The 24,902-nt window shown below is 35.0% G+C and overlaps 1 protein-coding gene across 1 annotated transcript in view; it reads left to right on the top strand.

The window, feature by feature from the left end:
• Positions 1-24,902, top strand: part of LOC123542403 (colorectal mutant cancer protein-like) — a 66,072-nt gene that overhangs the window by 6,862 nt on the left and 34,308 nt on the right. The window contains exon 4 of the mRNA XM_045328238.2: positions 1,040-1,215. Coding sequence (XP_045184173.2) covers positions 1,040-1,215 — 176 coding nt within the window. The remainder of the gene's footprint in view (positions 1-1,039; positions 1,216-24,902) is intronic.

Genomic DNA, 24,902 nt, shown 5'->3' with positions numbered 1-24,902 from the left:
GATGACTTGATAAAAGACACTATGTCTGCAATCGTTTGTCTTCCACCTCTGGTTCATGTGGGGAAGTTTGCATTTACTTTTGGAAAACGGGTTTGTACTGGTACAGAGTCCAGGAACACAGGTTAGGTTAACTGCCAGTCGTTACAGAACTGAAATACTGTTGAAAAACTATGTTAAACCCAAACAAACCTTTTCATTTTATACCCTGTTCGAAGGATCAAGAGCATTGCAGGCAAAGGACCTCAAAAGCTGATACTCATTTCTGGAAATACAGTTATACTGTTTTAAATAATGATATAATATTCAAAGTTGTGTACTTTATCAGACTGCATGGTTGTACAGACTGATGATGATCTGCACTAGTGGAATTTGTGTCATAGAAGTGATTGATGTGTACTTGAAGAATGTCAAAATCTTTTAGCCTCTTTTAACATCATTCTAGATACTGAAAAAGAATAGTTTTTGCTGTTTCAAAAAATTCCCATGAAATAATTGAAAAATTGTTAAATTATTTATTTCAGAAGGTGGTCAAATATGTTAGATAACGTTCAGGTCATTTGAAATGAAACACTGCCATGAAATACTATATATCTGTGTAATCATAACTGAAGTACCCTACCATATTGATGTAATTTCTATATTAATAATAATTCATCAATGAATAAATATGCATCGGATGCAGTAACATTTCTTCTGGATCTAACCTCATAAAATTAATGAAAAATCATGGACTTGTTAAAAATTGCGAATTACTGTTTGTCTAAAGATCTAGGTCAGTATAAACTTTACATACAAACAGCACAGATGAAAGTAACATAACTGGGATAAGTATGTGTCCATGAGCCGTATACGCTTAAATATATTACAATGGTAATGTTTTCTGGGAAATACATTGACAATAATTCATTTTGAATTGTTTTTGCTCCTTCAACAATGAGCCGTAGGGGCCAAAAAATTTAAACGTATGTGGATCATGGACCTTTCACTTGTGACATACACTGCTGAAATGACATCTAAAATTGCTTTGATGGTTTTCCAGGAGCCATATCTGGTAGACCAGACAGTTTGGATTACGACAGTGGTGCCAGAGATCTACAGAGTCCGGAACCAATGGTCAGCCTACAGAAAATGCTTGAATCACACGATCCAAACTTGTACAGAGCTATTATAGAAAGCTGTATAGAATCTAAACAGTTCCTGGACCTGGCTAATAGGGTAAGTGTTGTGTTTAGCTATAGAAAATGTTTTGTCAAAATTTGTTTGATTATTTGAAATATAAGTAGAGCTATTGCACTTTTCCTTTTGTCTGCACCCTGATTTGTTAAGTTATTATTTATAAGCTTGTGCCTCAGTAAAAACTAAAAGGAATTGACTGAAACTCCATGTGTGTTCAGCTTTGGTAATTGACCTCACAGTTACTTGGCTCTAGCTTGTATTTTGTCAAAATAATGACCCTTTGTTAACTAAGAAATTTTGGTAATTTTTTTTTTGCAGCTATGCTTTTGAATATAAAGCTTGTACAAGAGTTTCAAATAGTTCAGAGGGCTGTTCAGCTCTTGGTTATATGCTTTATTTTGTATAGTCTGTTTTACAGTTTATAATACATATATAATTGCCCATGGCACAGACTGCTGTGTTTGTGTGATGACATTTAAACTTCCTTTAGAACAAGGAGAATATGATTGTGTATTCAACTGTCACAGTCACAGTGGTATTGCAAATTAATATTTTATGCTGCACAATAACTTTGAGACTTCACTGAATCTATATGTTTGCCAGTATAGACCATTTTCCATATTGTTGTGTAGTTAGTCCCATACCACTATTTCACCTGAGGGAAATTATGGTTTACCCCGGCCCCAAATTGGCTAGAAAAAAAACACTGAACTTATAAAGTAAGAGACATTTTTTCATGAAACTTGGTACATGGATAGATGGCAATATTGAGAATATGCATGTCCTTTTATTTTGTTGCTGAGTCAAAAAACGTAGTTGCTAAGGCAATAAATAGTCCAAAAATGTGACAAAAAAGTGGTAGGATATTCAAAGCTAATATTTCTCTAGCCATTTACGAAACATTGAAGGAAGTTTTTGTTTACTAGTTGTTTGAAAGTCAGGTCTATAAATAAAGGGACCTAAATTTTGTGACACAAATTTCCTCATTTTCAAGGTTTATCTCCCTTAAAGTTATAGTAATGTACCAGTAACATTTACAATTTACTGTAATATGTCACTGGCTGGAACCTTAAGATATAATATTTTGAAGAAATTATGTGAGATTTTTTATGCCAATTAGAGGCATACTGTGAAATCATTTAAATTCGCTGGCATGAAATTTCGCACAAACGAGAAAAAGGACTGTTTCGCGCGGGCTTTAATTCGCACATTTTCAATTTTAGAAATGAAAAAATAGAATGAAATAATAATAATAGCGCGGTCTTAAATTCGCGCATCAGTCCTAGCGCGAAATACGCGAAAATTCGTCCTACGCGAATAAAAATGATTTCACAGTATAGTGTTTGAACTGTCAGTCATTTTGTATATCATCTTCTTACAGTTTTTATCTTTCTTAAATAAAACAATAATACATCGGCAGTATGAAGTGCCTGGGGCTTAATGTCCAATTTTCATTTCGTTAGTTGAAACGCACCTGTGATTAATTTAAATTGAGGGAAGAATCAACAATTCAGATGTCAGACTTTTGTGGCTGGTTACCAGGTCAATCTTGTTGCAGTTATATTGTTTCTTACATTGCAAAATTTTATAGTGGCAATATTTTCCAACAATAATACAAAGAAATATTAGGGGTTTGAAGCAAGGTAACATACAAGACTTCACAACAACTACAATGTATATTGAGTAGAGGCCCCAAGCCAAACTAAGCACTTATTTTATCTGTCCATAAATGATGTTTGTATGCAGGGGTAGCTTATCAAAGTCATCTTACAGAACCCCTACAAACAAATCATGTAAAAGTTGGGCATTTGTCATCTGCGGGCCTACTGTACAAAATTTACTTGACGATTTACACACTTGGAGAGTTATTTAAAATATTTTCTTTGTATTTGCGATTTTGTTCTCACACTTTGAGAAGAAAGTTCAGGGAATGATGTTGAAAGGTGTGTATGTACTTAAGCTTATTTGATATAGTCACCACCAGCAACCAATAATGGTGACAACTCCAGGTGATTGTTAATAATTTTAGTTGGAGAGTAGTGCAAGGTTTGGAAGACTCCCAATTTCAGAAGTTTTCTGGTTGTTTAGGGTGGCAGGTTGTTCAAGGTGGCAGGTTGTTTAGGGTGGCAGGTTGTTCAAGGTGGCAGGTTGTTCAAGGTGGCAGGTTGTTTAGGGTGGCAGGTTGTTCAAGGTGGCAGGTTGTTTAGGGTGGCAGGTTGTTCAAGGTGGCAGGTTGTTTAGGGTGGCAGGTTGTTTAGGGTGGCAGGTTGTTTAGGGTGGCAGGTTGTTTAGGGTGGCAGGTTGTTTAGGGTGGCAGGTTGTTCAAGGTGGCAGGTTGTTTAGGGTGGCAGGTTGTTTAGGGTGGCAGGATGTTTAGGGTGGCAGGTTGTTTAGGGTGGCAGGATGTTTAGGGTGGCAGGTTGTTTAGGGTGGCAGTGAGTTGTGAAATTGTGAAACGCTTATACACATAACTCCAATGCAAATATTTGTAATTATACACGCAGGTATAAACTTAGCATCAGCTATTTATCTCACCAAGACAATGCGCTGAACACACAACTGAGTTCTCTATGTTCAAGTTCAAAGTCACACTGGGAGGTCAAAGGTCAAATCATTTAATGTAGTATCTATTCCATTTTCACTTAAATTGCTTGGAAACTTTTCATTGTACTCACAGCAGCTGTTTACCTCATCAAGAAACTCAGTTAAGAAACATTACCTGGGCCACCCAGTCCAAGGTCACACTTATAGGTCAAAGATGAGTGGTTTGAATTCATTGTCTGTTTCACATCTTAATACTATATAATTGTAAAATGCTTGTAGCTTCATAATTTTCTATAATCACATTCTAAATCACAAAATGTTACTTTTCCAGTATCAGAATGGCATCTTTGGGTATCAGTCACCTTTAACCCTTATCATGCTGGACATGGTTGATTCTGCCTTTGCGACCAGTGTAGATCATATGCATGCGACCAGTGTAGATCCGTGCAGTTTGATCATGATCTGCACTGTTTGTATCTTTTTTTGGTAATCACCCCTTTAGACACTTTCACAGTTAGTGTTTCTGTCCAAACTGAAAGATGGACAAGTTCATCATAGAAATTTAGCATGGTAAGTGTTAAAACCCCAGGTTCTATAGTCAAATATTGTTATTACTGGAACATTGTTTCTGCTCACGTTCTGTGAAGGGACATACGGTATAGCTACTAGACTTACAAAGTCTGTTGAGATCAAATAATCTGTAATAATATTAATGTCTTCATACTGACACTGATATTTTCAAAAAAAAACATTTTCTCTCTAGGCTCATGTCAGACAGAGGCTGCTTGAAGAGATATTGTAAATTTTTTTAAAAAGTGGTATCAGAGAGGATTGATTTTATGACCAGGTGCTTTACATTTAATGACTGTAACGAGGGATGCCAGCCTTTATTGCTACCGTCTACCTCTTTTAAGCTGTGGATTGCCCCTGAGAACTTTGCAGTTTTTTTGCCATTCTTTATTTCACTTGAAATGTCCAAGAAATCCCTCACCAAGAATTCAACAATTTTGTTCACATGCCATTTGTTAAAAAATAGCAAACAAACTATCAGTTGCTCACAGACTTGTCATTCTGGTCCTGTCAGTTTGTTAATGAAAACAACTTCATGAGACAGAAAATTACATGTTACTTGATATTTCAAGAAATGTCGCAATTTGCATAATTTGATTTCACCGTGGTATGTTTGCACATGCTGCGCATAAAAATCATTGTGGTTCGTATGGCCATAAAATCTGTTTTGATTACTGCAAAATCGTTCAATTGTGTTGGCGTGAAATTTGGTGATTTTGACCCAAAAAAGTTATTTTTCGTGTAGAGATGTATTTTAACTGTTGAAGATATAATGAATGTAAATTTGGTTTGTTTGTCAATATTAACCTTTACCCCACTAAATTTTTAAAATGGACTGGTCCATGATTGAGTTTGGGCAGTACCACTTATTATTCAAAGGTGTGTTCACTGAAAATTTACTAACTGAATAGTAAAAAGTGCAAAACAAGGTCAGACTGCACAGATGTGCAGGCTGATCTTGGACTGCACTGGTCGCAAAGGCGGAATCACTTGCCACCAGCAGGCTGTAGGTTAATGATTTTCTAGTTTTTAAACAGGGAAATACCCTGCCATGAAAATTGATTTATATAATTATACTGATAGCCGGCTTCAAATGATCAGCAAAATGAAATTTAATATTGTATTGAAATAAAAGATGATTATAGATTTCTTCTCAATGTCACAGAGGGAAACTGTTTTAATTGTTTGCATAGAGATAAGATCTTTGATTATTAAATTAAATGCATGGCCATGTGTTAGCCATTTAGCAAAACTCTGGTAATATTATAATGAAGTGCTTGAAACTGAAAAGTTCTTTTTGCCTCCTACATAACCAAACGCCCGATTAGCTCAGTAGGGAGCGTGTTGGTCTACGGATGGCAGATTGATCCCTTGGGGGGGCGTACCGTATGTTCTCCATGATGATTTGATAAAAGACATTATGACATTACGTCATTCGTTCTCCACCTCTGATTCATGTGGGGAAGTTGGCAGTTACTTGCAGAGAACAGGTTTTACTGGTACAGAATCCTGGAACACTGGTGAGGTTAACTGCCCACTGTTACATGACTGAAATACTGTTTAAAAACGGTGTTGAAGCCAAAACAAACAAACAAATCCTTCATAACCAAAGTTTGATGTATCCATGTAACAAGCTGTTTATTATACCCTATGCTCTGTATGATATGATTATTTATAATAGAGTCATCATGTCAGTCAGTTTGTTCATCGGATGGCATATGAGCAAAACTGATCAGTTGATTTTCAAATATTAACACAGTTTTCAATTTATAATATCAAAAAAGAACTCTGTAAACTTTAAGAATTATTATTATTTATGATATTCTGACATTTACCTGAAGACAAGTCCCTTTAAAAACTTTTTTGTCCCCTGGTTGGCTATATTTATTTGAATGCAGTAGCTAGGGTTTTCTGGAGGAATTGATTTTGATACGATTTCTAAGTGTTTCTGGTTTGTTAAAGGGAGCTTGCTGGCAGTTCAAATAAAAATCAATCAAAGACTGGTTGTGGAAATAATGACAGGTCCTTAATTTGATAAAATTTTGTTCCAGCAATGGACTGTGCAAATAAATTGACTTGTTCAGACTCCATTTTCCTGTTTTTTCGATAATGTTTAAAGGGGCTTGCTTCTGCAAGAACATCAAAATCTATAAATTTTTCTAACAACTAGCAATATAATAAAATTATACATATTACAGTAGCTTAAATTGTATTCACAAATGTCTTCAGAGGGTTGTGTCTTATTTTTTATGTGTATAAAACTGTACAACTTTGTAAAGGGCTTTAAAGACTCTTAACGAAATACCGGTAGATAAAACATAACAGATCATTATATTTAAGACTACAAAAAGGGAAAGGGCCACAGCAAGGAACAATGTGTCTTACCACTCATCTCTTTTTGGCCAAGGCTTACTGTCAGAGGTCACCAAATGTTCCCTTTTCATGCAATGCTTCCTTTTTATACAGTGTTCCCTTTCCCTTTTTATGCAATGTACCCTTTTTATATGCAATGTTCCCTGCATTAGAGAATGATTTCGCAGAATTTCCGTAACTGTCTTCCAATTAATTTTTTTCCCATATAAAATTATGTGAAATGATGGAGGGAATTTTTTATACCTCCCGAACAATACAAAATATAATATCATAAAATTGAAAAAAAGAACATTTTAAAGTTGACATACCAGTCTATGCGCGCTGTGTAAAAGCATCATCAGTGACAATTAAAACTGAAACGGCCCTCATTTCCATTCCATATTTTGAATTCACAAAAACTTTGCAGAAATGTGAAATGACTTCTCGCAGTTTTAATTTGCCACTGGCATTTTGCGAGTCTGCGAGTGTTAAAGGTTGAGTGATCAGGTAAGACAAAGTCTGAAGTCATATGTAAGATCAAACTTATTTCGTCTTAGAATGTATTTTACTGACTGCAGTCACATAACATTGAAAATGATGTTTAAACCAATATAATACAATTCAACCTTCCAAATTGTAATGATCTAACCAAAAGGGCTAACAAAAAAAAACAAAACAGATATGAATTGTGTTTGAATGCACACAAGTTCAGGAAAAATGCTTGGAATAAGTGTGCGTGATAAAATTCATTGGAAGAAAATGTTTGTTCACTAATGGTTTTTGATTTCTTGTTGTTCATTTCCTGTGTTGCAGATAAACTGACTGCTTCTAATGGAATGATTGTGAAATATGTCATGTGTTAAGGAATGTGGAGGTAATGTTCATGGACAAGTCATTTAGGATTTAGCTGTATTAACCTTCACCCTGCTAAATTTCTATAATGGACTGGTCCATCTTCCAATTTGGGCAGTACCATTTGTTAATGTTATTCCAAGGGGTGTCATTTAGGAGTTGTCATAGTGATTAAAGGTAGTGGATAGTGTGTTCCATTTGATTTAAGTATTCTCCACATGAGATTTCGGCATTGTTCAGTTGTTATAAAAAGCAATGTTCTGTTATTGGCCAAATTTAGGATGCAGAAATAGCGTAAAATGATACCTAATCTTACAGAAATAGCCCAGGTCCGCTACCTTAATCCATACCCTGCTAAATGTCTAAAATGGACTGGTTCATCATTCAATTTGGGCAGTACCATTTATTATTTGAAGGGGTACCTGTTCACTGAAAATTTACTGACCAGATAGCAGTGCAGACCATGATCAGCCAGCATGAAAGTGCAGGCTGATCATGGTCTGCACTGGTCTGCACTGGTCGCTGTAATTGATAATGTAAGTTCATAATGCCAGGGGGGTTTGGACAAGACAAACGGTGGGTGGCATCTAAATCTGGCTAAAAAAACTTGAGCACAGTACCTTTAAAAAATGAAATGATAATAAAGTTTTGTATTTAAAAATAAAGATTTTCATTCAGTTTTTGCTTGAAAAAAAGAGGAAGGGAGAGGACTGTGTTTTTTATTTCTGATAATTGGTAGTACTTTGTATATGAAAAGAAAGAACACAAAATGGTGTGCTAATATTAAAAATGTATAATATATATTAAAAGGTGCTAAAAAAAAGCAAAAATAATTACTGAACTTAAAAAAAATGTTTTAAAATGAATTCTAATATGCTTTTGGTGACTTCAAATGTTTCTGTTGCGATCAAGAAAGAGTGCTACCATAATATATATATAATATTATTTAATGTTTTTAGATTAAGGGCATAATTATTATACAAAGTAAAAAGTTTTAACAGAAAGATTGATATTTTATTAAACAAGCATCTTTGTCTCCTTAATATAAATATACATTTACAAAGATTTGATATGTTCTGGTAATAATTTTTTGGCAGCATGTACCGATGCAGACCAATTTTCACAGAGTGTTATACTCACAGGCTCGTAACTATGGTAATATCTGACTTCTCTTTTTTTTCCCAGAGTGAAAAGTATTGAACATAAAAATTCATGTGGTGTTTCTTAGGACTATCCCAAGTTAGGATAGATACAAGTGGTGTTTTGTGTGGTTTTGTACTAGATTATATTTTTGTATTGGAATTATTTCAAAGAATACAAGTTTTTCGTTGAATCGGAAAATTTCAAAATGCTGGAATATGATAACTAATTTGTTTAGCATGTGGTTGTGATTTTAAATTCGGCAGATTGGATTTAGCAATTTAATGATTTATAAATATTCCATATTGTTTGTTTTGTGGAATTGCAGGTAGAATAAATTAGGTTTTTTGACCAAGTCTTATAATTATTTAATATACTTTATACTTTATTTACATTATTATTCGGGCCTCCGGCCCATAGCAAGTGTTAAATATAAACAATTGAATTATAATGCACCGTTTTAATTATAAGTAAAAGAGAAGTGGTTTTCTTTTTACTTTTATACAAAATGCTGTGTTAAAATCTTTAAGGTTGTTAAAAGAAAATTTTTCTATAATCATGCAAGTGTATACATAAAAATATCAATATTTTTTATAGAAATATTAATATCTACTGGTAGAAATTTTTTACATTCTCAAAACCCGCCCTGGGGTACTAATAATCTGTGTACTATTTTAGCATTTTGATTGGAAACCAGGCTTTTAAGTCAAACATGTGCTGAACTCACATGTGTATAAAGACCACCAGGTTTTTTCCAGTTTTAACACTTCACTTTCATTCTATTTTAACCAGTTTTCAGTAGCCACCTGTAAATAAGGATGTTTTATTGCCTCACCCAAAAAGTGATCTACTTTTTGCCTGTTCCAAAAGTGCTGATCCCAAAAGTGGTCTAAAAGGCTTTATAAATTTGACTTTAGATTATCGCATTATTCTGTAATGGAAATTTACCCCAGCCTCATGTACATTTTTTCACTAGGCACAAGTTCAATTTTCTCCCTTAATTAGGCCAAAGTTAATATTTTGACCGTAAAATTGATGTAATATGGTACCATGTCTATTGATCAAGTGCCACGCAGATAATTTGTTCATGTCTGCAATACTACTGTAGCCAAATATGAGCGAATAGGCCTGCTTTACAAGTTATGGATTATCAATGAAAACATAAAGCTGCAAGAAAATTTTGCAGATCATAATATCCTTGAATTGGCATTTGCAGACCATGTATAGATTGAAATTAAGAAGAAAACCATGGTTTGACTGAAACAGGCTTTAAATAGAAATTAGTATTTGGAACAGACTATAAGATTGTAAGACTCGGAACCTTACATTATTGAGGACTCAGAACCTTACTTATTTGGGGACTCGGAGCTTTACTTAGTTGAGGACTCAAAACATTATTTAATTGAGGAGTATCCTACTTAGTTGAGGACTCAAACACTACTTAATTGAGGACTCAAAACATTACTTAATTGAGGACTCAAAATACTACTAAGTTGAGGACTCAAAACACTACTTAATTGAGGACTCAAAATACTACTTAATTGAGGACTCAAAACACTGCTTAATAGAGGACAACCCTACTAAGTTGAGGACTCAAAACACTACTTAATTGAGGACTCATAATACTACTTAATGGAGGACTCAAAACACTGCTTAATAGAGGACAACCCTACTAAGTTGAGGACTCAGAACATTACTTAATTGAGGACTCAAAACATTACTTATTTGAGGACTCAAAATACTACTTAATTGAGGACTCAAAACACTACTTAATAGAGGACAACCCTACTAAGTTGAGGACTCAAAACATTACTTAATTGAGGACTCAAAACACTACTTAATTGAGGACTTAAAACATTACTTAATTGAGGACAATCCTACTTAATTGAGGACTCAAAAAATTACTTAGTTGAGGGCTCAAAACATTACTTTATTGAGGACTCAAAACACTACTTAATTGAGGAATCAAAACACTTCTTAATTGAGGACTCAAAACATTACTTAATTGAAGACTCAAAACACTACTTAATTGAGGACTCAGACATTATGTAATTGAGGAAACTCAACTTAGTAGAGGACTCTAACACTACTTAATTGAGGACTCAAAACACTACTTAATTGAGGACTCAAAATACTACTTAATTGAGGACTCAAAATATTACTTAATTAAGGACAACAACTACTTAATTGAGGACTCAAAACATTACTTAATTGAGGACAACCCTACTTAGTTGAGGACTCAAAACACTACTTAATTGAGGACTCAAAACGATACTTAATTGAGGACTCAAAACATTACTTAATTGAGGACAACACTTCTTAGTTGAGGACTCAAAACACTACTTAATTGAAGATTCTGAACCTTACTTAATTGAGGACAATGACTAATTACTTAACAACCACAAAATTAAGATTCCATTTGCAAATACAGGTACTATGTGCTAATTTGCTGCGACGGGCGTGTATTGTGACATTCTTGCACTCTTGTTTGTTAAAGTTTTTGATAAAGTCAAATATCTCTGTTACCGTCAAAGCTTTTGACTTGAAACTTGAAATAGGTATTTAGTATCAAAGTCTACACCAGGAGAAACAATCCCCATAACTTAAGTTTGAATTTTGACAGAGTTATGCCTCTTCTTGATTTTTTGGTTAAAGTTTTATATAACGTCCAATATCTATCAAAGCTATTGACTTGCAACTTAAAATAGTTATTTACTATCAATGGCAACACTACAAGAAACAATCCCCATACCTCTGATTAGAATTTTGACAGATTTATGCCCTTTTTATTGGCAAAGCTCTAATTCAGCGTCAAGTACTGAGGAAAGTCAAGCATGCTGTCTTACCACAGCTCTTGTTCAGTGTGGGGTAAGTGATGCAAACTATGATATAAAAGATGACTTTAATTCAGACACCACTTTGAAGAACTGTTTTAAATTGCTATGTAATGTTTGGTATCCGGTATTAAGTTTGGTCTTTCAAAAGAGACTTGCCTTATATATATAGAGCTGTAGTACTCTGGATTTAGAGCCATTGTGGTTTTCTTTTTATGCACTTTGGTATGAAGCCCGATTTTTTTTCTCTCTTCACAAATCTGACACTTATGAGCCACTATTATAGTTAAAAAAACAAAAAACACTTCTGTTTAAGGTTCATATTTATACCTTCCCAATTAGGGGTCCAGGGGTCTCCATGCGGAAGTTGTTATTGTTTGTGGTCTTCATAACACTTGCCCCATATGGATATGGGTTCGAACCTTGCTTGGGGCATTGAATTCTGAATGTGAGGAAGCCATCCAGCTGGCTTATGGATTGTTGGTGGTTTTACCCAGGTGCCCACCCAAAATGAAATAATGCAGGGGGGCACCTGGGGTCATCCTCCACCATCAAAAGCTGGAAAGTCTCCATATGACCTAAAGTTGTGTTTGTGTGACATTTAACCCGATAAAAAAACAAAACAAAAGATAAGGGGTCTACTGTAGCCCTGTAACAAACTGTAAGCCTAGTATGGTTGCAAGGTTTTTCTAAGTCTAAAATTTGAAAAATTAAAGAAAAAAATCTTCTTGATTTTGAAAGGTTACTCAGAAATCTGGAATCTTAGTGATATCAAGAGGAAGTATCTGACAGGTGTAAATTACCCAGGATGCATTTTGGAAATAAATCTGTTTGATGTCAAAATATGAAGTACAAAGTTTGGTAGATGGTTATCACAAAGAGCTGGTAAAAAAACGTGGAGCTTTATTCTCAAGTTTTGATTAATTTACGGCAATATCAGTATTAAAACAAAAGTGCTCAAATTTAAATATGTCAGAAATTTGTACTTTAATGGTCTGCAGGTAGAGTTCTGTTAGACTTGTAATTCTTTTGCACAAACTCTTAAATGTGCATTTCTCAGTTTTCTGTACTTTTCATTCTTTTAAAGGAGTAATTATGTCTCCCCCAGGAGACATATTGTTTTTGCCTTGTCCGTCTGTCCGTCCGTCCGTACGTCACACTTCATTTCCGAGCAATAACTGGAGAACCATTTGACCTAGAACCTTCAAACTTCATAGGGTTGTAGGGCTGCTGTAGTAGACGACCCCTATTGTTTTTGGGGTCACTCTGTCAAAGGTCAAGGTCACAGGGGCCTGAACATTGAAAACCATTTCCGATCAATAACTAGAGAACCACTTGACCCAGAATGTTGAAACTTCATAGGATGATTGGCCATGCAAAGTAGATGACCCCTATCGATTTTGGGGTCACTCCGTCAAAGGTCAAGGTCACAGGGGCCTGAACATTGAAAACCATTTCCGATCAATAACTAGAGAACCACTTGACCCAGAATGTTGAAACTTCATAGGATGATTGGTCATGAAGAGTAGATGACCCCTATTGATTTTGGGGTCACTCCATCAAAGGTCAAGGTCACAGGGGCCTGAACATTGAAAACCATTTCCGATCAATAACTAGAGAACCACTTGACCCAGAATGTTGAAATTTCATAGGATGATTGTACATGCAAAGTAGATGACCCCTATCGATTTTGGGGTCACTCCGTCAAAGGTCAAGGTCACAGGGGCCTGAACATTGAAAACCATTTCCGATCAATAACTAGAGAACCACTTGACCCAGAATGTTGAAACTTCATAGGATGATTGTACATGCAAAGTAGATGATGCCTATCGATTTTGGGGTCACTCCATTAAAGGTCAAGGTCACAGGGGCCTGAACATTGAAAACAATTTCTGGTCAGTAACTTGAGAACCACTTGACCCAGAATGTTGAAACTTAATAGGATGATTGTTCATGCAGAGTAAATGACCCCTATTGTTTTTGGGGTCACTCCGTTAAAGGTCAAGGTCACAGAGGCCTGAACATTGATAACCAGTTCCGATCAATAACTTGCATAATGTTGAAACTTAATAGGATGATTGGCCATGCAAAGTAGATGACCCCTATCGATTTTGGGGTCACTCCGTCAAAGGTCAAGGTCACAGGGGCCTGAACATTGAAAACCATTTCCGATCAATAACTAGAGAACCACTTGACCCAGAATGTTGAAACTTCATAGGATGATTGGTCATGAAGAGTAGATGACCCCTATTGATTTTGGGGTCACTCCATCAAAGGTCAAGGTCACAGGGGCCTGAACATTGAAAACCATTTCCGATCAATAACTAGAGAACCACTTGACCCAGAATGTTGAAACTTCATAGGATGATTGTACATGCAAAGTAGATGACCCCTATCGATTTTGGGGTCACTCCGTCAAAGGTCAAGGTCACAGGGGCCTGAACATTGAAAACCATTTCCGATCAATAACTAGAGAACCACTTGACCCAGAATGTTGAAACTTCATAGGATGATTGTACATGCAAAGTAGATGATGCCTATCGATTTTGGGGTCACTCCATTAAAGGTCAAGGTCACAGGGGCCTGAACATTGAAAACAATTTCTGGTCAGTAACTTGAGAACCACTTGACCCAGAATGTTGAAACTTAATAGGATGATTGTTCATGCAGAGTAAATGACCCCTATTGTTTTTGGGGTCACTCCGTTAAAGGTCAAGGTCACAGAGGCCTGAACATTGATAACCAGTTTCCGATCAATAACTTGCATAATGTTGAAACTTAATAGGATGATTGGCCATGCAGAGTAGATGACCCCTAACGATTTTGGGGTCACTCTGTGAAAGGTCAAGGTCACAGGGGCCTGAACATTGAAAACCATTTCCGGTCAGTAACTTGAAAACCACTTGACCCAGAATGATGAAACTTCATAGGATGATTGGTCATGCAGTGTAGATGACCCCTAACGATTTTAGGGTGACTCTGTTAAAGGTCAAGGCCACAGGGGCCTGAACATGGAAAACCATTTCCAATCAATAACTTGAGAACCTCTCGACCCAGAATGTTGAAACTTCATAGGATGATTGTTCATGCAGAGTAAATGACCCCTATTGTTTTTGGGGTCACTCCGTTAAAGGTCAAGGTCACAGAGGCCTGAACATTGATAACCAGTTCCGATCAATAACTTGAGAACCACTTGACCCAGAATGTTGAAACTTCATAGGATGATTGAACATGCAGAGTAGATGACCCCTATTGATTTTGGGGTAAGTCAATTAAAGGTCAAGGTCACAGGGGCCTGAACATTGAAAACAATTTCTGGTCAGTAACTTGAGAACCACTTGACCCAGAATGTTGAAACTTAATAGGATGATTGTTCATGCAGAGTAAATGACCCCTATTGTTTTTGGGGTCACTCCGTTAAAGGTCAAGGTCACAGAGGCCTGAACATTGATAACCAGTTCCGATCAATAACTTGCATAATGTTGAAACTTAATAGGATGATTGGCCATGCAGAGTAGATGACCCCTAACGATTTTGGGGTCACTCTGTGAAAGGTCAAGGTCACAGGGGCCTGAACATTGAAAACCATTTCCGGTCAGTAACTTGAAAACCACTTGACCCAGAATGATGAAACTTCATAGGATGATTGGTCATGCAGTGTAGATGACCCCTAACGATTTTAGGGTGACTCTGTTAAAGGTCAAGGCCACAGGGGCCTGAACATGGAAAACCATTTCCAATCAATAACTTGAGAACCTCTCGACCCAGAATGTTGAAACTTCATAGGATGATTGTTCATGCAGAGTAAATGACCCCTATTGTTTTTGGGGTCACTCCGTTAAAGGTCAAGGTCACAGAGGCCTGAACATTGATAACCAGTTCCGATCAATAACTTGAGAACCACTTGACCCAGAATGTTGAAACTTCATAGGATGATTGAACATGCAGAGTAGATGACCCCTATTGATTTTGGGGTAAGTCAATTAAAGGTCAAGGTCACAGTGGCCTGTTCATGTAAAATCATTTTTTGGAAATAACTTGAGAACCACTTTACCTACAATGTTGAAACTTAATAGGATGATTGGACATGCAGAGTAGATGACCCCTATTTATTTTGAGGTCACTTGATCAAAGGTCAAGGTCACAGGAGCCTGAACAGTGACTTGAGAACCACTAGGCCAAGAGTGTTGAAATTTAGCGGGATGACTGGACATGCCAAGTAGATGATCCCTATTGCAGCCAACCATCAGTGTCTCTTTGACTTTCGCTCCTGACCCCTATTGACTTCTTGCCTATAGGACTTTGCATTGGGGGAGACATGCGCTTTTTTACAAAAGCATTTTCTAGTTTATTTAGAAATTCAGAAACACTCATACTTTGTACATTTTCTGTGAAACATGCAGTTATGGTGTGTAACATCTCTAAGAAACAGACTTTTAATTTTATCAAAAATTGATAGAGCCACTACATGTGCAATATTCATAATAAGATTAAAGATGAAATGTTCAGTCAGGAGCATAAAGGGAGGTAATCAAGAATAAAAGATTTATAAATTATTTCGAGCATGATATTGAAATATTCAAACAAAGATAAGTATCTGCATAGATCTATGTAGATTTAAATTATAGGTACATCAGATTGAATATTTCAGTTTACAAATTATCTTTAAAATAAGAAACATTATCTCCCATGTTGGCAAAATATTTTTTTTTTGTAATATATTGACAGATAATTTCTAGAATTAGCATTAATTTTATCCACAGTTCAGGTTTTTTTGCTTCATACATTTATCTCAGTCATAGATGTATACTGTGAAATCATTTTTTTTCGCGTAGGACGAATTTTCGCGTATTTTGCGCTAGGACCGATGCGCGAAATTAAGACCGCGCTATTATTTTTTTTTTTTATTTCTTCATTTCTAAAATTGAAAATGCGCGAATTAAAGCCCGCACGAAACAGTCATTTTTCACGTTCGCGCGAAATTTCATGCCAGCGAATTTAAATGATTTCACAGTATATAATCAGATTAGGTTCATCAGAATGAATAATTCAATTTTCAAATTATCTATAAAAAAGAAACATTATCTGAGTCTCATGTTGGCAAAATATTTTTGTAATATATTGACAGTTAATTTCTAGAATTAGCTTTTTACCCACAGTTGCAGTGTACAGGATTAATATCACCTGTAATATCTCAGATTTGCAGAAAAGTTGCTGGTTCTTCTGTAACTATAAATTGTGAAGCATTCCAACTCTAACGGTTAAAACAGTGCTTGAGAATTTACTGCAGTAGATTCCTCCTGTTATAGCATTTCCAGATGTGAGCATGTACCTCACTTTGTAATCTCAAAATTTCATCTATCTTTGAAAAGTCTTTATAATGTTTTCTATACTGTCATGAACTCCATTTTTTTATCACAAATTCAATACATAGCTGTTTATTTCTAAGCTTAATTGTTATTTAAGAGATATAGTTATGTATATTGTAGAGAATAAACTATTATTTTTAACCCATGAACTCTCAGTGCCATAATGGTGAAAAGTCCTGTAAGGTTTTTAATTTTATTTAAAAAAAAACAACAACATAATTTAGCTGACCAAATAGAGAGTATCATTATTACACGTAGTCAAAAAGCACAACAAACCATATTACACAATGGTCTTATGGGATGAGTGCAATAAAGGGAGGTAATAAAATAATAGATTCAATAATACTTCAGTACTAATTAAACAAAATATTCAGACCTTTGACAAATATTTGAGAAATCAATTGCAAATTTCAGTTTCCCCACACTTTCTTGAGGATTCAATTCTACCACACATCATGTCAAAACTTAAATTCATAGTTTTTACATACTTATACCCCACACATTGAACAAATCCCAGAATTCAACAGAACCTCATATCCCAACAGGCTTCACTCTTGCATTAATTAGGTAACATCTGGATCAATACTAGTAAAAACATAGATTTATTTTTGAGTAAACCTCCTGTTTACAAAAATAATAATGAATGTGCCCAAATTGTGTTAATGATGTAGTTAATAGTGTGTTGGTAGCACCTGTCAGATATTGACGGCCTCGTTAATGAACCAGGAAATTTCAGCTATTCCAGCCTGTGGGAATTATGAGTTCTTTATAATTTAGAACAAATTATTCTCTTACAGAGTTAATCATAGAGTTACCACAGTTTTTGTCTTTTGTAATAATGATTGTGTTTATTAGGTGTATAATTTACAGAGTTTTATAGGAATAACTCTCACAAAAATTGTAACCGTTGTATTAGTAACAAAGATATAATGGAAGTGTTGCAATTAAGATTATATTTTCAAGGCAATTCTAATACGACCTCATTTGCTTTCCTATTAAACAAAGCATGCTGAAAATTGTGTGTTATTATGCAACAATTCATTTTTCTGATAATCCTTGATAACATGTTAGAATCAGTATAATATATCTCAAACAGTGATTTGCTCTTGAATAAATTCATTGTTTGTTGTTTAGAAGCGTATCATTATAGAACTCGGGCTGTGCCCTCGTGATATACTTTCTTCGTATCTAAACTCCAAACACTGATTTTCTTCCATGACAAATCACTGTTTGGGATATATTATTTCTTAAATACTGTAAAACAATGTGTTAAGGAATTTACAGAGCCAGAAAACAGGCTGTTTTTACATGTGACCTTTATTCGCAGGTTAATTATGTTAAAATTGCAAATGAAACTGAGTGGTCTTCAGTTAAAACTGTGTTGCAGCGGGTCACAGGTGGGTGTTAGCACAGGTGTGACTGTAATGTAATGTTGTAATTATCAGTTTAATTTTTTTTTTGAAATTGTGATTTTGTAAGATTTTTACCATCAAAACAGAATCTCTGGCTATGAAAGATAATTTAAAATTTGAGAATGTCCTTCTGTCACCATTGGGGAAAATATTGTTTAGTTTATGTCTTGATCTTGCAAAATAAAGGTGAAATTCACAAAAAAGGTATTTTACAGATTACATGACAGTGCAACTACAGTTTAAAATAACATGATAGAACAACATTTTACTGATGATATTATGAAATAACAGAACTGGTTATAGAAATTTACTGAATTTCCATTCCAGTTGAAATAACATGATAGTGTGTAAGGTTTTACTGATAATTGATATATGAAATTATCTTAATGGTTGTAGAAATTTATTGAAGTTACATTCACCTTTGAAATGAAGTGTTAGACTGACTGATTAACAAGATGAAAAATGTACGAAAAAATTACCTCATTGTTGACTGTTTATTGAAATACAATGGAATTTACTGCTGAAGTAACATGATAGAGTAACAAGATAAAAACAATCCTGTTGACTTATAAGATGTTTGTGTAAGAGATAAATGAAAATGTTGAAAGTTTGACATGAAAATGTGAGTATACGTGGAAGTGAACTAGTGGAAGAACGCAAAAAATCTGGCAAAGTACTAAGTACATCTGAAAGGAACTTCATTAAAACTATGTGACATTGTAACTGGATAATGTGAGTCACAAAAGGGATATTTAAATTATAAGTGTACAAGGGGATGATGTCTTGTATGACCGGGAACCCTGAGAGCCCAGATGACGGGCAGTACCTTATGATCAGGGTAGCTGATATTGACCATCTACAGAACAACTGCGATATAAGGAACCCACATTGTCAGGTATGTATGATACATGTACACCCTGAGTAAATGACCCCTCAACAAGAATGTCTTACTGTGATTTATATAATTATACACCAAGATTTAGTAACCCCAAAAAGAACAATTTGTGGTAAATAGAGCCCACATTATCAGATGTGCATAGTATACATGTTCATCCTGAAATAGTGACGCCCCTTCCCCTACCCCCTACAGAACAACTTCTGTGATATAAGAAACCCTAATTGTCAGGTATGTGTTACATTCACAGCCCGATTTAGTGATCCCCCAACAAGAACCACTGTGATAAAAGGAACCTATACTGTCACTCAGGTATGCATTATAACCATTTTAGTGACACTCCTACCCCCAATCCCTCTTTCCCTCCAACAAGGACTGTAACTTATGTTTTAGAAATAAGGAATTAAAACATTTAGGATACCTTTTTGATCAGAAAGTTAAGTTAAATTTAAAGACACTGTTGTAACTTGGATTTCTTTAATTTGTATCTTTGCCCTGTTTTAAAATGTAATTTGGGTTTCTGTCCACAGAATTTATCTGATTTAATGTTTCCCTTGAGGCTAAATTTTTCTATGAAACTTGGCAAGCAGCATTAAAGGTGGATAATCAGATTTTGGCCATGTAACGGATTTGTTCGAAACTTTAGCATCTGATCATTTACACTCATTTATGTTCACTTAACACTTAATACAAATTAGATTTTCACTGGAGGTATTTTTAAAATTTCATTTTCCTGTCCTGGTTGCCCAACCAAGATAGAGTTATTTTATCATAAGTATAAATTTGATAAACATACATTGCCTAAGGAAATGTATAAATATTAGACATATTGTAATATATTTGTAAAATATTTGCATTAAAAATTATGTATTTAGATGGAATTCATTAGAAACGCAAGTTTGAAAAATTATTATTACCTCCCTTTGCCTATCTTGGTTGTGCAACCAAGATAGATTGGAAATAAATGAATTCAGAAGCTACACACAGCTTTAAAACTTGCATTTTGGTTCAGATTGTTCAATAGTTGATATGTCTATCAAATGCAAATGTAAAACTAGACATGGTATCGAAATAAAAAGAAATACCCAGCTTTTTATATACTTTCATATTAAAGGGGAGTAATTACAAAATTTTATAAAAATAATAAAATATACAATTCAAATAGGAATCTAACTCTATGTAATCAGTATTTTTGTTCCTTAAATAATTCTCTACCAGAATATACAAAAAGTAAAAAATGTCATTAAATGTTGTTTGAATGTGATTGACCACCTTTAATAAGTTTGTAAACAAAATAAAAGTGGGAGTTCTGAGGCTCTGCTTTAGTTGTCTACATAAATTTTGCATGTTAAGCAGTTTCAGTTGAGGAAAATAATATTTCCATTCTATAGAGTAACAGAGGAAACTTTATAAACATTATTTGAAACCTGACCCTGCTAAATTTCAGTAATGGACTGGTCCATCTTTCAATTTGGACAGTATCATTAACTGTTAATAGGGATGCATACCAAAATGATACTGACTGAATGGCGAACAGCTGCAGACCAAGATCAGACTGCAGGGATGTGCAGGCTGATCTTGGTCTGCACTGGTCGCAAAGGCAGAATCAGTTGCCACCAGCAGGCTAAAGATTAAGCTGTTTTAGTCGAAGAAAATTGTATTCCCATTTTATAGCATAACAGAGGAAACTTTCTAAATATTGCTTAAATCAAGCAGAAATTCAGACCAGAATAGAGATTTGCATATTTCTCTGTACAGCTGTTTCTGGAAATGCATTTCAGCATTTTGGTTTGTGTTTTTGTCTGAAGTTAAATATTACACAGTCAAGATTCTAACAGATGAGAAAGTATCATTGACTTTTCAATACCTATATTGGAAGATTTTCAGACTTTGACATTAGTTTGAGCCTTCTTGCATGATGGCTAGTTTTAAAATTGAAAATTAAAAAAGTACAGTAAAATACCAATTGCTCAAGGAAATGAGCATAACATTTGTGTTTTCCAAGGTTTTAAAAGGTTGTTTACCAATCAAAACATACATGTAGGAAAATATAAGGAAATTGGCCAGGACTGCCTGAATCGTTTAGATGACCCAAGTGCTAGAGCCATCGATGCCTGATTGAGCAGTGTTTGACTGTAGTCATGGTCTGTAGTAATCAGAATTTAGAATCAGGAGGATCTCTGACTTCCGATGTCTTGCCCCTTGCAGCTTTGTAAGGTTTGAAACCCTGCATAAAATATTGAAATCTTTAATGTGAGGAAGCCAATTTCAGCTGTCCTATCAGTTCATGTTTGAAAACATTTTTGAAGGAGCTTCTGTGTTTTCCTCAGTCGTTAAAAAGTGAGATGTCACTATAGTTACCTAAGTTGTTGATGTGACATATCTACATGCAGTATTTCAGTTTAGGGTTATTTGTATTTTACCCAAGAGGACTCGAAGCACTGTTATTGCCAGCATAAACACCAAATTGTTTAGTCAAAATGTTCAGCTCTTTCTAAAACTCTATTTCAGTTTGTTAGTGTCCAGTGAATGAAATTGATTGTGATTTTATTAAGTTATACTCTGCATTTCTCTGCGGATACGAGGCAAGCTAAAATCTAATTTTCCATGGATTTACAAGTAATGGTTTTCTTGTCAGATAAACTGTATCGATCCTCTTAGAAACCTATTGCGCTAACACAGTATGTAACTGATAGAGCTCTTAGACAAGCAAATTTTCATGTTTTGCTGTGAAGACATATTGCATTAATTTTGGTTCATATTGCATTTGGTACATATTGCATTTGGTACACATTGCATTTGGTACATATTGCATTTGATACATATTGCATTTGGGACATATTGCATTTTATACATATTGCATTAACCAATGGTACATATAGCATTTGATTGCTGTGGTACATATTGTATTTAGGACATATTGTATTTGATACATGTTGCATTTGATCGCTGTGGTACATATTGCATTTGGGACATATTGCATTTGATACATATTGCATTTGATACATATTGCTGTGGTACATATTGCATGTGGTACATATTGCATTTGATACATACTGCATTTGGTACATACTGCATTTGATTGCTGCGGTACATATTGCATTTGGTACATATTGCATTTGATTGCTGTGGTACATACTGCATTTGGGACATATTGCATTTGATACATATTGCATTTGATTGCTGTGGTACATATTGCATGTGGTACATATTGCATTTGATACATATTACATTTGGTACATACTGCATGTGGTACATACTGCATTTGATACATATTGCATTTGGTACATACTGCATTTGATTGCTGTGGTACATATTGCATGTGGTACATATTGCATTTGATACATACTGCATTTGGTACATACTGCATTTGATTGCTGTGGTACATATTGCATGTGGAACATATTGCATTTGATACATACTGCATTTGGTACATACTGCATTTGATTGCTGTGGTACATATTGTATTTGATCGCTGTGGTACATACTGCATTTGATACATATTGCATTTGATTGCTGTGGTACATATTGCATTTGATATTGCTGTGGTACATATTGCATTTGATACATATTGCATTTGATTGCTGTGGTACATATTGCATGTGGTACATATTGCATTTGATACATATTGCATTTGGGACATATTCCACTTGGTAAATATTGCATTTGGTACATATTGCATTTGGTACATATTGCACTTGGTAAATATTGCATTTGGTACATATTGCACTTGGTACATATTGCACTTGGTAAATATTGCATTTGGTATGGGCCTTAAACTTGTCTGGCACAAAATATTAGTTATGTCCTCTCTATTCATTTTTACTTCCTGAAGTTTTAAATGTTTGCCATAATGAGGCAATGTGGAGGACACAACTTTCTGCCATGTAATGGTTCAAAAGGTAAACATTTGATACTGTGATGTATCTAAATGGTTTCATTATTATATGTTTTTGCCCATTAATTGATTTCCAATATTGGCTGGGAACAAGTCCTCACCTCAACGCGAATTTCAATGCAGTTTCCACTTAAAATGTTTATGCTGAGGTGACAAAATCTGTACTGTAAAGTATTATGAGACAACATTCATAACTGGTACCATGACTTCAAAGGTCACATGGAATTTTTTTAACAGAACTCAGCCAGGAACCGTGACTTCATAGATCGAATGGAATTTGTTTTAACAGAACTCAGCTAGGAACCATGAATTCAAATGTCGTAAGGAAATGTTTTAATAGAACTCAGCCAGGAACCATGACATCAAAATTAATGTTGTAAGGAATTGTTTTAACAGAACTCAGCCAGGAACCATGACATCAAAGGTCATAAGGAACTGTTTTAACAGAACTCAGCCAAGAACAATGACATCAAAGGTCAAAAGGAACTGTTTTAACAGAACCCAGCCAGAACACATGACTTCAAAGGTCATAAGGAACTGTTTTAATAGAACTCAGCCAAGAACCATGACATCAAAGGTCAAAAGGAATTGTTTTAACAGAACTCAGCCAGGAACGATGACATCAAAGGTCATAAGGAACTGTTTTAACAGAACTCAGCCAGGAACCATGACATCAAAGGTCATAAGGAACTGTTTTAATAGAACTCAGCCAGAAACCATGACTTCAAAGGTCAAAAGGAATTGTTTTAACAGAACTCAGCCAGGAACCATGACATCAAAGGTCATAAGGAATTGTTTCAACAGGACTCAGCCAAGAACCATGACATCAAAGGTCAAAAGGAATTGTTTTAACAGAACTCAGCCAGGAACAGTGACATCAAAGGTCAAAAGGAACTGTTTTAACAGAACTCAGCCAGGAACCATGACATCAAAGGTCATAAAGAACTGTTTTAACAGAACTCAGCCAGAAACCATGACTTCAAAGGTCAAAAGTAAATGTTTTAATAGAACTCAGCCAGGAACCATGACATCAAAATTAATGTTGTAAGGAATTGTTTTAACAGAACTCAGCCAAGAACCATGACATCAAAGGTCATAAGGAACTGTTTTAACAGAACTCAGCCAAGAACCATGACATCAAAGATCAAAAGGAATTGTTTTAACAGAACTCAGCCAAGAACCATGACTTCAAAGGTCATAAGGAACTGTTTTAACAGAACTCAGCCAAGAACCATGACATCAAAGGTCAAAAGGAATTGTTTTAACAGAACTCAGCCAGGAACAACGACATCAAAGGTCAAAAGGAACTGTTTTAACAGAACTCAGCCAGGAACCATGACATCAAAGGTAATAAAGAACTGTTTTAACAGAACTCAGCCAGAAACCATGACTTCAAAGGTCAAAAGGAAATGTTTTAATAGAACTCAGCCAGGAACCATGACATCAAAATTAATGTTGTAAGGAATTGTTTTAACAGAACTCAGCCAAGAACCATGACATCAAAGGTCAAAAGGAATTGTTTTAACAGAACTCAGCCAGGAACCATGACATAAAAGGTCATAAGGAACTGTTTTAATAGAACTCAGCCAGAAACCATGACTTCAAAGGTCAAAAGGAATTGTTTTAACAGAACTCAGCCAGGAACCATGACATCAAAGGTCATAAGAAATTGTTTCAACAGGACTCAGCCAGGAACCATGACTTCAAAGATCAAAAGGAATTGTTTTAACAGAACTAAGTCAGGGACCATGACATCTAAGTTCATATTAAGGAAGTGTTTCATGCCTGCTTCAAATTTACTCTTAATTCATTTGAAAGTTTTTCAGTATTTTTGAAGAAGGGAACTGAATGCAATAAAGG

This window comes from Mercenaria mercenaria, chromosome 19, assembly GCF_021730395.1.
Source record: "Mercenaria mercenaria strain notata chromosome 19, MADL_Memer_1, whole genome shotgun sequence".
Taxonomy (NCBI): Eukaryota; Metazoa; Mollusca; class Bivalvia; order Venerida; family Veneridae; genus Mercenaria; species Mercenaria mercenaria.
This window is presented reverse-complemented; position numbering and strand designations above follow the sequence as displayed.